The following is a 17,722-nucleotide window of genomic DNA, read 5'->3' as shown; positions in this document are numbered from 1 at the left end:
CCCTAGAGGGAGCTCCCTCCTGTCTCCCAACACTATCTCTCCCTCTAGGGAGCTCCCTCCTGTCGGCCCAACGCTATCGCTCCCTCTAGGGAGCTCCCTCCTGTCGGCCCAACGCTATCGCTCCCTCTAGGGAGCTCCCTCCTGTCGGCCCAGCCCCCAACACTATCTCTCCCTCTAGGGCGCTCCCTCCTGTCGGCCCAACACTATCTCTCCCTGTTACCTATCAGACTGTGCCATGTACCGGTTAGCATGTTAGCATTGTGTAGTGGACATAGCTGTTACCAGTTAGCATGTTAGCATGGTGTAGTGGACATAGCTGTTACCTATCAGACTGTGCCGTGTACCGGTTAGCATGTTAGCATGGTGTAGTGGACATAGCTGTTACCTATCAGACTGTGCCGTGTACCGGTTAGCATGTTAGCATTGTGTAGTGGACATAGCTGTTACCTATCAGACTGTGCCATGTACCGGTTAGCATGTTAGCATGGTGTAGTGGACATAGCTGTTACCAGTTAGCATGGTGTAGTGGACATAGCTGTTACCTATCAGACTGTGCCGTGTACCGGTTAGCATGTTAGCATTGTGTAGTGGACATAGCTGTTACCTATCAGACTGTGCCATGTACCGGTTAGCATGTTAGCATGGTGTAGTGGACATAGCTGTTACCTATCAGACTGTGCCATGTACCGGTTAGCATTGTGTAGTGGACATAGCTGTTACCAGTTAGCATGTTAGCATGGTGTAGTGGACATAGCTGTTACCTATCAGACTGTGCCGTGTACCGGTTAGCATGTTAGCATGGTGTAGTGGACATAGCTGTTACCTATCAGACTGTGCCGTGTACCGGTTAGCATGTTAGCATGGTGTAGTGGACATAGCTGTTACCAGTTAGCATGGTGTAGTGGACATAGCTGTTACCTATCAGACTGTGCCGTGTACCGGTTAGCATGTTAGCATTGTGTAGTGGACATAGCTGTTACCTATCAGACTGTGCCATGTACCGGTTAGCATGTTAGCATGGTGTAGTGGACATAGCTGTTACCTATCAGACTGTGCCATGTACCGGTTAGCATTGTGTAGTGGACATAGCTGTTACCAGTTAGCATGTTAGCATGGTGTAGTGGACATAGCTGTTACCTATCAGACTGTGCCGTGTACCGGTTAGCATGTTAGCATGGTGTAGTGGACATAGCTGTTACCTATCAGACTGTGCCGTGTACCGGTTAGCATGTTAGCATGGTGTAGTGGACATAGCTGTTACCTATCAGACTGTGCCATGTACCGGTTAGCATGTTAGCATGGTGTAGTGGACATAGCTGTTAGCTAGAAGCTCATCCTCCGTTCCAACTACAGTTGATGCTGTTGTGCTGCCAGCTAAAACATCTCCAGGTTTTACTAAATTATACTGTATCAAACAGACAAGCTGTAATCCCGTTACTCCTCTACACAGAATGAAAGCTGGTGCTGAAAGGCTATATTATATGGATCAGCTATTCTGTATTCTACGCTACAGTACTGCTTTTTCCAACGACTCAGCCAAACAGAATAGAAGCTACTGGATTGCAGACACTTTCATTGGTGTGGTATTGGTGTATAATGTATTTTAACGCCGTGTTTACAGAGATACAGGTACCGCCTGAAGTCCAGTTTAACGCCGTGTTTACAGAGATACAGGTACCGTCTGAAGTCCAGTTTAACGCCGTGTTTACAGAGATACAGGTACCGTCTGAAGTCCAGTTTAACGCCGTGTTTACAGACAGGTACCGCCTGAAGTCCAGTTTAACGCCGTGTTTACAGAGTCACAGGTACCGTCTGAAGTCCAGTTTAACACCGTGTTTACAGAGTCACAGGTACCGCCTGAAGTCCAGTTTAACACCGTGTTTACAGAGCCACAGGTACCGTCTGAAGTCCAGTTTAACACCGTGTTTACAGAGATACAGGTACCGTCTGAAGTCCAGTTTAACGCCGTGTTTACAGAGATACAGGTACCGTCTGAAGTCCATTATAACGCCGTGTTTACAGAGATACAGGTACCGTCTGAAGTCCAGTTTAACACCGTGTTTACAGACAGGTACCGCCTGAAGTCCAGTTTAACACCGTGTTTACAGACAGGTACCGTCTGTTAGAACGAGGGAGCCGTTTGTAAAGCTGGTTTATCTTAATGAACGGTATTCATCAGCAGAGACGGTGACCGAAGGCTGAGCTCAGACTGAATCGCTCGGCCGATAAGATGGCTTCATCATAAAGGGCCTCTGAAACTGGCGGCAACTGCCCCGCTGTGTCCCAAAATGGCGCCCTATTCCCTGTTTAGTACACTACTTTTGACCGGAGCCTGGTAGAGTAGTGCACTATATAAGGAATAGGGCGTGCCGTTTGGGACACAGGCAGTGTGAGTTGTAATTAGTACTGAGGGGATTTACCCAGGGAGCTGTAGAAGTGCTCATAAGAGAACATCATCAGGTCTGAGAGCTGTGATTGGTCAGCTACAGAGAACATCATCAGGTCTGAGAGCTGTGATTGGTCTGATAACAGAGAACATCATCAGGTCTGAGAGCTGTGATTGGTCTGATAACAGAGAACATCATCAGGTCTGAGAGCTGTGTGTGTGTGTGTGTGTGTGTGTGTGTGTGTGTGTGTGTGTGTGTGTGTGTGTGTGTGTGTGTGTGTGTGTGTGTGTGTGTGTGTGTGTGTGTGTGTGTGTGTGTGTGTGTGTGTGTGTGTGTGTGTGTGTGTGTGTGTGTGTGTGTGTGTGTGTGTGTGTGTGTGTGTGAGGCTCATGGAGAGAAGGCTGTAACATATCACAGGGCCAGCCATTAAACCGGTCTGAGAGGTGTGTGTGTGTGTGTAGTGTGTGTGTGTGTGTGTGTGTGTGTGTGTGTGTGTGTGTGTGAGGCTCATGGAGAGAAGGCTGTAACATATCACAGGGCCAGCCATTAAACCGGTCTGAGAGGTGTGTGTGTGTGTGTGTGTGTGTGTGTGTGTGTGTGTGTGTCCGGTCTGAAACCATATTCTCTCCTCCTGTGGTGCTGCTATTAATCACATGGACATGTGGCTGTGGAGCTGGAGGCTGCAGATACAGACCTCCCTCCTCCCTCCAGACCTCCCTCCTCCCTACAGACCTCCCTCCTCCCTCCAGACCTCCCTCCTCCCTACAGACCTCCCTCCTCCCTCCTAACCTCCCGCCTCCCTACAGACCTCCTCCCTACAGACCTCCCTCCACCCTCCTCCCTACAGACCTCCCTCCTCCCTCCCTCCTCCCTCCAGACCTCCCTCCTCCCTCCCTCCTCCCTCCAGACCTCCCTCCTCCCTCCAGATCTCCCTCCTCCCTCCAGATCTCCCTCCTCCCTACAGACCTCCCTCCAGATCTCCCTCCAGACCTCCCTCCTCCCTCCAGATCTCCCTCCTCCCTACAGACCTCCCTCCAGATCTCCCTCCAGACCTCCCTCCTCCCTCCAGATCTCCCTCCTCCCTACAGACCTCCCTCCAGATCTCCCTCCAGACCTCCCTCCTCCCTACAGACCTCCCTCCAGATCTCCCTCCAGACCTCCCTCCTCCCTCCAGACCTCCCTCCTCCCTACAGACCTCCCTACAGACCTCCCTCCTCCCTCCAGACCTCCCTCCTCCCTCCAGACCTCCCTCCTCCTCCAGACCTCCCTCCTCCCTACAGACCTCCCTCCTCCCTGCAGACCTCCCTCCTCCCTTCCAGACCTCCCTCCTCCCTACAGACCTCCCTCCTCCCTACAGACCCCCCTCCTCCCTCCAGACCTCCCTCCTCCCTGCAGACATCCCTCCTCCCTCCAGACCTCCCTCCTCCCTCCAGACCTCCCTCCCCCATATAGACCTCCCTCCTCCCTCCCTCCTCCCTCCTCCCTACAGACCTCCCTCCCCCATATAGACCTCCCTCCTCCCTCCCTCCTCCCTCCTCCCTCCAGACCTCCCTCCCCCATATAGACCTCCCTCCTCCCTCCCTCCTCCCTCCTCCCTACAGACCTCCCTCCCCCATATAGACCTCCCTCCTCCCTCCCTCCTCCCTCCTCCCTCCAGACCTCCATCCTCCCTACAGACTTTCCTCCTCCCTACAGACCTCCCTCCTCCCTACAGACCTCCCTCCTCCCTCCAGACCTCCCTCCTCCCTACAGACCTCCCTCCTCCCTACAGACCCCCTCCTCCCTGCAGACCTCCCTCCTCCCTCCAGACCTCCCTCCTCCCTCCAGACCTCCCTCCCCCATATAGACCTCCCTCCTCCCTCCCTCCTCCCTCCTCCCTACAGACCTCCCTCCCCCATATAGACCTCCCTCCTCCCTCCTCCTCCCTCCTCCCTCCAGACCTCCCTCCCCCATATAGACCTCCCTCCTCCCTCCCTCCTCCCTCCTCCCTACAGACCTCCCTCCCCCATATAGACCTCCCTCCTCCCTCCCTCCTCCCTCCTCCCTCCAGACCTCCCTCCTCCCTACAGACTTTCCTCCTCCCTACAGACCTCCCTCCTCCCTCCAGACCTCCCTCCTCCCTACAGACCTCCCTCCTCCCTACAGACCCCCCTCCTCCCTACAGACCTCCCTCCTCCCTCCAGACCTCCCTCCTCCCTCCAGACCTCCCTGCAGACCTCCCTCCTCCCTACAGACCTCCCTCCTCCCTCCAGACCTCCCCTCCTCCCTACAGACCCCCCTCCTCCCTACAGACCTCCCTCCTCCTCCCTCCAGACCTCCCTCCTCCCTACAGACCTCCCTCCTCCTCCCTCCAGACCTCCCTCCTCCCTACAGACCTCCCTCCTCCCTCCAGACCTCCCTCTTCCCTACAGACCTCCTCCAGACCTCCCTCCTCCTCCAGACCTCCCTCCTCCCTACAGACCCCCCTCCTCCCTACAGACCTCCCTCCTCCCTACAGACCTCCTCCAGACCTCCCTCCTCCCTCCAGACCTCCCTCCTCCCTACAGACCTCCCTCCTCCCTACAGACCTCCTCCAGACCTCCCTCCTCCTCCAGACCTCCCTCCTCCCTACAGACCTCCTCCAGACCTCCCTCCTCCTCCAGACCTCCCTCCTCCCTACAGACCCCCCTCCTCCCTACAGACCTCCCTCCTCCCTACAGACCTCCCTCCTCCCTACAGACCTCCTCCAGACCTCCCTCCTCCCTCCAGACCTCCCTTCTCCCTACAGACCTCCCTCCTCCCTCCAGACCTCCCTCCTCCCTAAATGTTCAATAACAAAATATATAGTTTTTACGTCTGTTTGAAGTTGTTGGACGAAACCCGGAAAGTAACCACCATGGTCCTTCTTGCTATCCGGGATCCTTGGGACGTCCTAGCTGTGACATTACCCCGTCGAAGTTAACTGGAGTTAAGTCGGCGGACCAGTCGTGGTGGTACGGCGGGGCGCCGTGTCAACAAAGGGTCCGGGCCAGATGACGAAAGAGGTAATTGTAGTTGTAGTAATTTCGTTTGCTAGCCGGGAGATGCGCCTGGCTCGCGGCTAACTGGTTCTAGCTTCGGGCCAGGGACGTTTGCCACTATAGCCACTCGTTAGCACCTAGCTAGCAGCGATGATCCGATGCAAAGGTCCAGAGCTTACGGCAAGGATCCGGTGGAGTGGTGGATTCTAGCCGTGTTGGGGTAGAGTCCGGGAGGAATCAGCTGAGTAACCGGGTGATCACAGAGTAGACCGGGAGGGTGGGCCTGGCTCAGGGCTAGCTTCGGGGCAGGGTCACTCGGTGGCAACTAGCTAGCTGGGATGATCAGGAGTAATGGTCCAGGGTTTACGGCAAGAATCCGGCGTTGTAGTGGAGAAAACAGTCCGATGCTGGCAAATATTTCTTTTTTTAAACGGCTGGTGTCTGTGCAGAAGGAAAGGCCGCTAACAATGGCTAAATAGCGAGTAGCTAATTAGCTGGTTAGCCTCTGATGGAGGTTTCTGGCTATAAGGTCTAAAAAAAATAGCGGATCCTTGTAACATTAAGTGAAGCGGGTTACCAGAAGGTATATTTAATTAATAAATGGAAGACGAAAAATACAAAAGTACACGAGAGGAGGACAAACCACATCTGCACTACTACGCCATCTTGGAACCAAATCTTTCTGTCTGTCTGTCTGTCTGTCTGTCTCGTCCGTCTGTCCCGTCTGTCTCGTCCGTCCGTCAGTCCATCTCCCTCAGGAGTCTTTCTGTCCCTTAGGTGAACGTCTGTCTGTCTGTCTGTCTGTCTGTCTGTCTGTCTGTCTGTCTGTCTGTCTGTCTGTCTGTCTGTCTGTCTGTCTGTCTGTCTGTCTGTCTGTCTGTCTGTCTCACGTATAACAATGTCTGTCTGTCTGTCTGTCTGTCTGTCTGTCTGTCTGTCTGTCTGTCTGTCTGTCTGTCTGTCTGTCTGTCTGTCTGTCTGTCTGTCTGTTCCTCTCCTCCAGGTATTAACTGTCTGTCTCTCTCTCTACCCAGGTGAACACCTGCGTGTGTGTTCTCAGGGCTACACCTGTTGTACGTCCGACATGGAGGAGAAACTGGGGCAGCAGAGCAAGCTGGAGTTTGAGAACCTGGTGGAGGACACCAGTCAAACACTCAGGACAACCTTGGTGTCCAGACATCAACAGTTTGACGGTAAGACAGACACGACTAGCTGGGGTTTTCTTGTCTGTCATTGTGTGTCCTGATCTCCGTAGCAAAAAAGGTCGGAGCTCATTTTGGATATCAGCTGACTCCATTGCTGTTATTGTACCCAGTAAGCAGTTGGTACAAAAGTGGATGTTATTGGAAACGCCCCGCCTATCTAGTGATGGGGGGGGGGGGAACACTGAGTTGTGAACCCTGACGTGTCTGTGAAATGGAACTGGTGACCTCACTGGGCAAAGTCTAGTTCCTCACTCACACCGTGAATCTGTTGTCCTGCTACCTCACACCGTGAATCTGTTGTCCTGCTACCTCACACCGTGAATCTGTTGTCCTGCTACCTCACACCGTGAATCTGTTGTCCTGCTACCTCACACCGTGAATCTGTTGTTCTGTCAGGGAGGGAGGAGGTGAGATGGAGAGGGTAGAGTGTGGAGGGGAGGGAGGGAGGAGGTGAGATGGAGAGGGTGGAGTGTGTCAGGGAGGGAGGAGGTGAAGTGGAGAGGGGGGAGGGAGGAGGTGAGATGGAGAGGGTGGAGTGTGGAGGGGAGGAAGGAGGTGAGATGGAGAGGGTAGAGTGTGGAGGGGAGGGAGGAGGTGAGATGGAGAGGGGTGGAGTGTGTCAGGGAGGGAGGAGGTGAAGTGGAGAGGGGGGAGGGAGGAGGTGAGATGGAGAGGGTAGAGTGTGGAGGGGAGGGAGGGAGGAGGTGAGATGGAGAGGGTGGAGTGTGTAGGGGAGGGAGGAGGTGAGATGGAGAGGGTAGAGTGTGTCAGGGAGGGAGGAGGTGAGATGGAGAGGGTGGAGTGTGTAGGGGAGGGAGGGAGGAGGTGAGATGGAGAGGGTGGAGTGTGGAGGGGAGGGAGGAGGTGAGATGGAGTTAGGAGGTGAGATGGAGAGGGTGGAGCGTGTCGTAGAGGGAGGAGGTGAGATGGAGAGTGTAGAGGTGAGGGAGGAGGTGAGATGGAGAGGGTAGAGGTGAGATGGAGGGAGGAGGTGAGATGGAGGGAGGAGGTGAGGGAGGAGGTGAGGTGGAGGGAGGAGGTGAGATGGAGGGAGGAGGTGAGAGAGGCGGTGAGATGGAGGGAGGAGGTGAGATGGAGAGAGGAGGTGAGATGGAGAGGGTAGAGGTGAGGGAGGAGGTGAGATGGAGGGAGGAGGTGAGATGGAGGGAGGAGGTGAGATGGAGAGGGTAGAGGTGAGGGAGGAGGTGAGATGGATGGAGGAGGTGAGGGAGGAGGTGAGATGGAGGGAGGAGGTGAGATGGAGGGAGGAGGTGAGGGAGGAGGTGAGGTGGAGGGAGGAGGTGAGATGGAGGGAGGAGGTGAGAGAGGCGGTGAGATGGAGGGAGGAGGTGAGATGGAGAGAGGAGGTGAGATGGAGAGGGTAGAGGTGAGGGAGGAGGTGAGATGGAGGGAGGAGGTGAGATGGGAGGGAGGAGGTGAGATGGAGAGGGTAGAGGTGAGGGAGGAGGTGAGATGGATGGAGGAGGTGAGGGAGGAGGTGAGATGGAGGGAGGAGGTGAGATGGAGGGAGGAGGTGAGATGGAGGGAGGAGGTGAGATGGAGAGGGTAGGGGAGGGAGGAGGTGAGATGGAGGGAGGAGGTGAGATGGAGGGAGGAGGTGAGATGGAGAGGGTGGAGTGTGGCAGGGGAGGGAGGAGGTGAGATGGAGAGGGTGGAGTGTGGAGGGGAGGGGAGGGAGGAGGTGAGATGGAGAGGGTTAGAGTGTGTCAGGGAGGGAGGGAGGAGGTGAGTTGGAGAGGGTGGAGTGTGTCAGGGAGGGAGGAGGTGAGATGGAGAGGGGTGGAGTGTGGAGGGGAGGGGAGGGAGGAGGTGAGATGGAGAGGGTAGAGTGTGTCAGGGAGGGAGGGAGGAGGTGAGATGGAGAGGGTAGAGTGGTGTCAGGGAGGGAGGGAGGAGGTGAGTTGGAGAGGGTAGAGTGTGTCAGGGAGGGAGGAGGTGAGATGGAGAGGGTGGAGTGTGTCAGGGAGGGAGGGAGGAGGTGAGATGGAGAGGGAGGAGGTGAGGGAGGAGGTGAGAGAGGAGGTGAGATAAACCGGCCTATCAAAGCACTTCTTGGTGGTGATGGAAGTGCAGAGCTAAGAGTCGCTGGTCATTCAGTCGGGCACAGCGACGATAGTGGACATAGAGGCCTGAGCCACAGAGAGATTGGACATGTCAGACAACACAAACAGCCAGCTGGTCCTGGGGATGCTGAGAGCACGGCTAGAGATGCCGTCTGGGCCGGCAGCCCTGTGATGGTTGACTCATATGAATATTCATTCAGAAGAGGGTTATGGGTTGGGGTAATGAGAGGCCATGGGGCCACCTAGGAAGGTAGTAGGGTTTAGACTACTCTGTCACCTCTCTCTAATTTCTCTCTCTCCTCTCTGCCCTCTCTCCTCTCGCTGTCTCCTCTCGCTCCTCTGTCCTCTCTCTACTCTCTCCTACTCTCTCCTCTGTCCCTTCTCTCCTCTCTCTAATCTCTCCTCTGTCCTCTCTCCTCTCTCTTCTCTCCCCTCCTCTCCTCTGTCCTCTGTCCTCTCTCTAATCTCTCCTCTGTCCTCTCTCCTCTCTCTAATCTCTCCTCTGTCCTCTCCTCCTCTCCTCTCTCTCCTCTGTCCTCTCTCCTCTCTCTCCTCTTTCCCTCTCTCCTCTCTCTCTCTCCTCCTCTCTCCTCTCTCTAATCTCTCCTCTCTCTCCTCTGTCCCTCTCTCCTCTCTCTGTCTCCTCTCTCCTCTCTCTCCTCTGTCCTCTCTCCTCTCTCTAATCTCTCCTCTCTCTCCTCCCTCTGTAGTCTCCCTCCCCTCCCTCTCCTCTCTCTCCTCCCTCTGTAGTCTCCCTCCCCTCCCTCTCCTCTCTCTCCTCCCTCTGTAGTCTCCCTCCCCTCTGTCTCCTCTCTCTCCTCCCTCTGTAGTCTCCCTCCCTCTGTCTCCTCTGTCTCCTCTCTCTCCTCCCTCTGTAGTCTCCCTCCCCTCCCTCTCCTCTCTCTCCTCCCTCTGTAGTCTCCCTACCCTCCCTCCCCTCTGTCTCCTCTCTCTCCTCCCTCTGTAGTCTCCCTACCCTCCCTCCCCTCTGTCTCCTCTCTCTCCTCCCTCTGTAGTCTCCCTACCCCTCCCTCCCCTCTGTCTCCTCTCTCTCCTCCCTCTGTAGTCTCCCTCCCCTCCCTCTCCTCTCTCTCCTCCCTCTGTAGTCTCCCTCCCCTCCGTCTCCTCTCTCTCCTCCCTCTGTAGTCTCCCTCCCCTCCCTCCTCTCCTCTCTCTCCTCCCTCTGTAGTCTCCCTCCCCTCTCTCTCCTCCCTCTGTAGTCTCCCTCCCCACTCTCTCCTCCCTCTGTAGTCTCCCTCCCCTCTCTCTCCTCCCTCTGTAGTCTCCCTCTCCTCTCTCTCCTCCCTCTGTAGCCTCCCTCCCCTCTGTCTCCTCTCTCTCCTCCCTCTGTAGTCTCCCTCCCCTCCCTCTCCTCTCTCTCCTCCCTCTGTAGTCTCCCTCCCCTCTGTCTCCTCTGTCTCCTCTCTCTCCTCCCTCTGTAGTCTCCCTACCCTCCCTCTCCTCTCTCTCCTCCCTCTGTAGTCTCCCTCCCCTCTGTCTCCTCTGTCTCCTCTCTCTCCTCCCTCTGTAGTCTCCCTCCCCTCCATCCCCTCTGTCTCCTCTCTCTCCTCCCTCTGTAGTCTCCCTACCCTCCCTCCCCTCTGTCTCCTCTCTCTCCTCCCTCTGTAGTCTCCCTCCCCTCCCTCTCCTCTCTCTCCTCCCTCTGTAGTCTCCCTCCCCTCCCTCTCCTCTCTCTCCTCCCTCTGTAGTCTCCCTCCCCTCCCTCTCCTCTCTCTCCTCCCTCTGTAGTCTCCCTCCCCTCCGTCTCCTCTCTCTCCTCCCTCTGTAGTCTCCCTCCCCTCTGTCTCCTCTCTCTCCTCCCTCTGTAGTTTCCCTCCCCTCCCTCTCCTCTCTCTCCTCCCTCTGTAGTCTCCCTCCCCTCCCTCCCCTCTGTCTCCTCTCTCTCCTCCCTCTGTAGTCTCCCTCCCCTCCCTCTCCTCTCTCTCCTCCCTCTGTAGTCTCCCTCCCCTCCCTCTCCTCTCTCTCCTCCCTGTGTAGTCTCCCTCCCCTCTGTCTCCTCTCTCTCCTCCCTCTGTAGTCTCCCTACCTCTCCTCTCTCTCCTCCCTCTGTAGTCTCCCTCCCTCTCCCCACTCTCCTCCCTCTGTAGTCTCCCTCCCCTCCCTCTCCTCTCTCTCCTCCCTCTGTAGTCTCCCTCCCCTCTGTCTCCTGTCTCTCTCCTCCCTCTGTAGTCTCCCTCCCTCTCCTCTCTCTCCTCCCTCTGTAGTCTCCCTCCCTCTCCTCTCTCTCCTCCCTCTGTAGTCTCCCTACCCTCCCTCTCCTCTCTCTCCTCCCTCTGTAGTCTCCCTCCCCTCTGTCTCCTCTCTCTCCTCCCTCTGTAGTCTCCCTACCCTCTCTCCCCTCTGTCTCCTCTCTCTCCTCCCTCTGTAGTCTCCCTCCCCTCCCTCTCCTCTGTCTCCTCTCTCTCCTCCCTCTGTAGTCTCCCTCCCCTCTGTCTCCTCTGTCTCCTCTCTCTCCTCCCTCTGTAGTCTCCCTCCCCTCCCTCTCCTCTCTCTCCTCCCTCTGTAGTCTCCCTACCCTCCCTCCCCTCTGTCTCCTCTCTCTCCTCCCTCTGTAGTTTCCCTCCCCTCCCTCTCCTCTCTCTCCTCCCTCTGTAGTCTCCCTCCCCTCCCTCTCCTCTCTCTCCTCCCTCTGTAGTCTCCCTCCCCTCCCTCTCCTCTCTCTCCTCCCTCTGTAGTCTCCCTCCCCTCCCTCTCCTCTCTCTCCTCCCTCTGTAGTCTCCTTCCCCTCCCTCCCCTCCCTCTCCTCTCTCTCCTCCCTCTGTAGTCTCCCTACCCTCCCTCCCCTCCCTCTCCTCTCTCTCCTCCCTCTGTAGTCTCCCTCCCCTCTGTCTCCTCTGTCTCCTCTCTCTCCTCCCTCTGTAGTCTCCCTCCCCTCCCTCTCCTCTCTCTCCTCCCTCTTTAGTCTCCCTCCCCTCCCTCTCCATCTCTCTCCTCCCTCTGTAGTCTCCCTCCCCTCCCTCTCCTCTCTCTCCTCCCTCTGTAGTCTCCCTCCCCTCTGTCTCCTCTCTCTCCTCCCTCTGTAGTCTCCCTCCCCTCCCTCTCCTCTCTCTCCTCCCTCTGTAGTCTCCCTCCCCTCTGTCTCCTCTGTCTCCTCTCTCTCCTCCCTCTGTAGTCTCCCTCCCCTCCCTCTCCTCTCTCTCCTCCCTCTGTAGTCTCCCTCCCCTCCCTCTCCTCTCTCTCCTCCCTCTGTAGTCTCCCTCCCCTCTGTCTCCTCTCTCTCCTCCCTCTGTAGTCTCCCTCCCCTCCCTCTCCTCTCTCTCCTCCCTCTGTAGTCTCCCTCCCCTCTGTCTCCTCTGTCTCCTCTCTCTCCTCCCTCTGTAGTCTCCCTCCCCTCCCTCTCCTCTCTCTCCTCCCTCTGTAGTCTCCCTCCCCTCCCTCTCCTCTCTCTCCTGCCTTTGTAGTCTCCTTCCCCTCCCTCCCCTCCCTCTCCTCTCTCTCCTCCCTCTGTAGTCTCCCTACCCTCCCTCCCCTCCCTCTCCTCTCTCTCCTCCCTCTGTAGTCTCCCTCCCCTCTGTCTCCTCTGTCTCCTCTCTCTCCTCCCTCTGTAGTCTCCCTCCCCTCCCTCTCCTCTCTCTCCTCCCTCTGTAGTCTCCCTCCCCTCCCTCTCCTCTCTCTCCTCCCTCTGTAGTCTCCCTCCCCTCCCTCTCCTCTCTCTCCTCCCTCTGTAGTCTCCCTCCCCTCCCTCTCCTCTCTCTCCTCCCTCTGTAGTCTCCCTCCCCTCCCTCTCCTCCCTCTCCTCCCTCTGTAGTCTCCCTCCCCTCCCTCTCCTCTCTCTCCTCCCTCTGTAGTCTCCTTCCCCTCCCTCTCCTCTCTCTCCTCCCTCTGTAGTCTCCCTCCCCTCTGTCTCTCCTCTCTCCTCCCTCTGTAGTCTCCCTCCCCTCTGTCTCTCCTCTCTCCTCCCTCTGTAGTCTCCCTACCCTCCCTCCCCCTCCCTCTCCTCTCTCTCCTCCCTCTGTAGTCTCCCTACCCTCCCTCCCCTCTGTCTCCTCTCTCTCCTCCCTCTGTAGTCTCCCTCCCCTCTGTCTCTCCTCTCTCCTCCCTCTGTAGTCTCCCTCCCCTCTGTCTCTCCTCTCTCCTCCCTCTGTAGTCTCCCTACCCTCCCTCCCCTCCCTCTCCTCTCTCTCCTCCCTCTGTAGTCTCCCTCCCTTCCCTCTCCTCTCTCTCCTCCCTCTTCTCCCTCTGTAGTCTCCCTACCCTCCCTCCCCTCTGTCTCCCCTACTCCTCCCTCTGTAGTCTCCCTCCCCTCTGTCTCCTCTCTCTCCTCCCTCTGTAGTCTCCCTCCCCTCCCTCTCCTCTCTCTCCTCCCTCTGTAGTCTCCCTCCCCTCTGTCTCCTCTGTCTCCTCTCTCTCCTCCCTCTGTAGTCTCCCTCCCCTCCCTCTCCTCTCTCTCCTCCCTCTGTAGTCTCCCTCCCCTCTGTCTCCTCCCTCTGTAGTCTCCCTCCCCTCCCTCTCCTCTCTCTCCTCCCTCTGTAGTCTCCCTCCCCTCTGTCTCCTCTCTCTCCTCCCTCTGTAGTCTCCCTCCCCTCCCTCTCCTCTGTCTCCTCTCTCTCCTCCCTCTGTAGTCTCCCTCCCCTCCCTCCCCTCCCTCTCCTCTCTCTCCTCCCTCTGTAGTCTCCCTCCCCTCCCTCTCCTCTCTCTCCTCCCTCTGTAGTCTCCCTCCCCTCCCTCCCCTCTGTCTCCTCTCTCTCCTCCCTCTGTAGTCTCCCTCCCCTTCTCCCACGTTGCAGGGTTTGAGTCCATCCCTCCTTCATTCCACATGCCCTCATTTCTGCCCCGTTATTTATAGTAGCCCATTTAGAACCCTTTATCAGTGCTGTTGATTACCGACGGCCTCTCCGATGCATTATTGAGTAATCCTGATGCTGGAAAGTGACTGTAGCTCCACGTCAAGATTAAGTTAGCTAGCCGCACTGGGATTAAGTTAGCCAGCCACACTGGGATTAAGTTAGTCCAGGGATCCAGAGATTTCTCTCCATCTCTTTTAGTAGGCTGAGTCTGATCTGTAGCGGCATTCCCAAATGGCTCCCCTATGGACCCTGGTCAAATGTAGTGCACTATCTAGGGTGATAGGATGCCATTCTAAAGTAGTGCACTACCTAGGGTGATAGGATGCCGTTCCAAAAGTAGTGCACTATCTAGGGTGATAGGATGCCGTTCTAAAGTAGTGCACTATCTAGGGACTAGGATGCCATTTGGGATGCATGCCTATTCCTGTTCTAGTCGGTGTGTTTTCTATATCACCACATCATCTCTGATATTAATGTGTTTTCTATATCATCTCTGATATTAATGTGTTTTCTATATCACCACATCATCTCTGATATTAATGTGTTTTCTATATCACCACATCATCTCTGATATTAATGTGTTTTCTATATCACCACATCATCTCTGATATTAATGTGTTTTCTATATCATCTCTGATATTAATGTGTTTTCTATATCACCACATCATCTCTGATATTAATGTGTTTTCTATATCATCTCTGATATTAATGTGTTTTCTATATCACCACATCATCTCTGATATTAATGTGTTTTCTATATCACCACATCATCTCTGATATTAATGTGTTTTCTATATCATCTCTGATATTAATGTGTTTTCTATATCACCACATCATCTCTGATATTTGTGTGTTTTCAATCACATTTTTCACACTATACTAGGTGTATTTTTTGGGGGGGGAAATTAAATATGGAAATGTATTGACTGTACCGTTAAAATAATGGAAATATTGGAAATATTTTCACTTCTAAACGTCTATATGTCACGTTGTTCTGTGTGTTTGTTTTCATTTAAGGAAATATGGAGCTAAATTAACGCTGCAAGCAGCATTGCCGGGGTTCAAGCTAGGTACTGTTATTCATTGTTGGTACATTTTTTAATTACATTTTTTTTCAACCTTTATTTAATCAGGTAGGCCAGTTGAGAACAAGTCCTTTATTTAACCAGGTGGGCCAGTTGAGAACAAGTCCTTTATTTAACCAGGTAGGCCAGTTGAGAACAAGTCCTTTATTTAACCAGGTGGGCCAGTTGAGAACAAGTCCTTTATTTAACCAGGTAGGCTAGTTGAGAACAAGTCCTTTATTTAACCAGGTGGGCCAGTTGAGAACAAGTCCTTTATTTAACCAGGTAGGCTAGTTGAGAACAAGTCCTTTATTTAACCAGGTAGGCTAGTTGAGAACAAGTTCTTTATTTAACCAGGTAGGCTAGTTGAGAACAAGTCCTTTATTTAACCAGGTAGGCTAGTTGAGAACAAGTCCTTTATTTAACCAGGTAGGCTAGTTGAGAACAAGTTCTCATTTACAACTGCGACCTGGCCAAGATAAAGCAAAGCAGTTCGACAAAAACAACAACACAGAGTTACACATGGAGTAAAACAAAACATACAGTCAATAATACAGTATAAAAATAAGTCTATATACAATGTGAGCAAATGGAGTAAGGAGGTAAGGCAATAAATAGGCCAATAGTGGCGAAGTAATTACAATTTAGCAATTTACACTGGAGTGATAGATGTGCAAATGAGGATGTGCAAGTAGAAATACTGATGTGGAAAAGAGCGGAAAAACTAAAACACATATGGGGATGAGGTAGGTAGTTGGTTGGATGGGCTATTTACAGATGGGCTACGTACAGCTGCAGCGATCGGTGAGCTGCTCTGACAGCTGAGGCTTAAAGTTAGTGAGGGAGATTAAAGTCTCCAACTTCAGCGAGTTTTTTTTTTTTGCATTTTTGAAGTGAGTTGTTGTTATAAGATGGCAAAGGTGTTAGTAGTACCTCAAGAGGGGCATTGGGAGTATTGATAATGTTTCACAATGAAATACAGACATGCACATAGTCAAACACACACAGAGAGATATTGTACAGTATTCCCGTCTTGTTTAGGATTATATGGTTAAAATATTTTTTTTGTTGCACAATTCCAGAATTTGATTCATTTTGCATCAGATTCACTGAGGGACATTTTATTTTGAAGGCAAACCACCAACAGCAGCAGGACAATCGGTTCAACAGGTACAGGAAGCTTTACAAGGAGATTTGGAGAATATCAGGGAGTGGGTTTGCCAGAATAAACTTGTTTGTAAACACTAAGAAAACCAAAGTTGTGTTGGTCTGTTCCACCAGGAAAAGGCCAAAACAGCATGGGATACAATTCAGTATGGGAGGAGTACAAATTGAAGAAGTGGCAGAAACCAAACTATTGGGAGTGCAGCTAGACAACTGCTTATCATGGTCATCTCAAATAACTCATCTATGTAAAAAAAAAAAAATATTAAAACAGCATGTATAATCAGAAGGATAGCTAAATATTTACCAGGAAAAATTCTTCATCAAATAACACAAGCATTAATTGAGAGTCAAGTGAACTACTGTTCAGTGGTCTGGGGAAATGCATCATCAGGTGAAGTTAGGAGGTTTGCAGATTGAACAGAACAAAGCAGCAAGGATTGTTTTACGGTGGAGATATGGTTCTTCTGTTGCAGTCATACGCAAATGTTCTTGGTTGGTCATCAATCGACAAGATAATTGAAAAAAAAAAAACATGCTTATTTTATTTCATAATATACATCATTTAAAACGGCCAAGTACAATTCACAACGGTAATCAGTTGGTAAGAGACAGACATTCCGTAAATACCAGGAATAGATTGTCCGCCATCTTTGCGTTATCGGAAAAGAGAAATGGGCAAAAGAACATTTCGATTTAGAGCAATAAAGAAATGGAATAAATTAACTGAGCAAACCAGAAACCTTTTCAATATATACCATTTAAACATTATTTTAAAACAATTTAAATATAATACACAGAAATGTTGTGGGATTACAGTAGATGAAGAATCCATATTTTTTTTAGATAGATTATTTATTGGTTTATTACGTTAGTATATTATGTATGTTTTGTAATAGTGTGTTATATGTGAAAATGTGTTCGTATATAAATTGTATTTTAATATTTAAGGACTCTTGGAAGATTAGTCCAAATGGGGACTAAAAGAGATCCAAATCAACTCAACTATTGTGGCTGACTAATGGTTATTGTGGCTAGCTTCACATAGGTCTCAGTACAACATGCTGACAGCAGTGTAAATGTTATGTCTGAATCTTTTAGTGAAACTGTTATCCTCGTTTCTAAACCTCAATTCCATTAGCGCCCTATGTCTTTCATGAAGTTTGGTGGTCTGTCACAAATACACTTAGTAAAAGAGACTTGTAGGCCTAAGAAATGTGAAGTAACGTTAGGCGGCTAACCGTACTACCTATGTCTAAACATAGCTAGCTAGCAGGCTAAAATGAAATGAGCTAGCTAGCTACTACCTAACCAATAATTGAGCTCAAGTTGTGGCACTGCCTGTCAAAGTCTCAGAAACACGGGGAGAAATCATAAATAACTTAAGACGAAACCACTTGTAAACTGCCCGAATCGGTCAATTTACCACAACTAAGAGTTTAGAAGCGTGATGCTCAACTTCCCCACTGTTTTTGGTCCTGTATCTATCTCATTGTAACTGTAGGAATCGTGTACATACGCAGCTAATGTGTGTGAGTCTTAAGTCTTACATCTCGCTATCGTCGCAATATCTGTTGTGCTGCTTGTGCAACGTCACATTGCTGCTGCTAAGTAACACCGTTACTAAGTAACACCGTTACTTAGCTAGCTCGTTGGCTAGCTAGGTTGCTAACGTAGCTATTTAGCTACTAACTATAGCCTCGGTGGCTAACGCTAGCTACCTTCATATTACAGCAACAGTAGCCTATCTAAGCTACAGTATTAATAGCCTCTGACACTAACGTTACCCACTAAGTTAAATCTAAAAAATATGACCAGCTCAGATACAACGGATACCATTATTAGCCACAACCACCCACGCACATCGACCGTGTTAACTGATGTCGGCTAGCTAGCCAACCTAGCTATAGCTAGTTATTACCTAGCTAGTTAGCTACCGTTAGCATGTTAGCTACACAGTATCCACCAACAAAACATATAACACATGGTGAAAATAGCAACAAACAGAACT

General features: G+C 52.3%; 1 protein-coding gene across 1 annotated transcript in view; it reads left to right on the top strand.

The window, feature by feature from the left end:
- LOC145850415 (glypican-6) overlaps positions 1-17,722 on the top strand; it is a 143,230-nt gene that overhangs the window by 31,545 nt on the left and 93,963 nt on the right. Inside the window, exon 2 of the mRNA XM_082963323.1 lies at positions 6,421-6,579. Coding sequence (XP_082819449.1) covers positions 6,421-6,579 — 159 coding nt within the window. The remainder of the gene's footprint in view (positions 1-6,420; positions 6,580-17,722) is intronic.

The sequence above is a fragment of the Salmo salar genome, chromosome 17 (genome assembly GCF_965601325.2).
Source record: "Salmo salar chromosome 17, fSalSal1, whole genome shotgun sequence".
NCBI lineage: Eukaryota > Metazoa > Chordata > Actinopteri > Salmoniformes > Salmonidae > Salmo > Salmo salar.
Note: the sequence above shows the minus strand (reverse complement) of the source record. Positions and strands in the feature narration are given on the sequence as shown.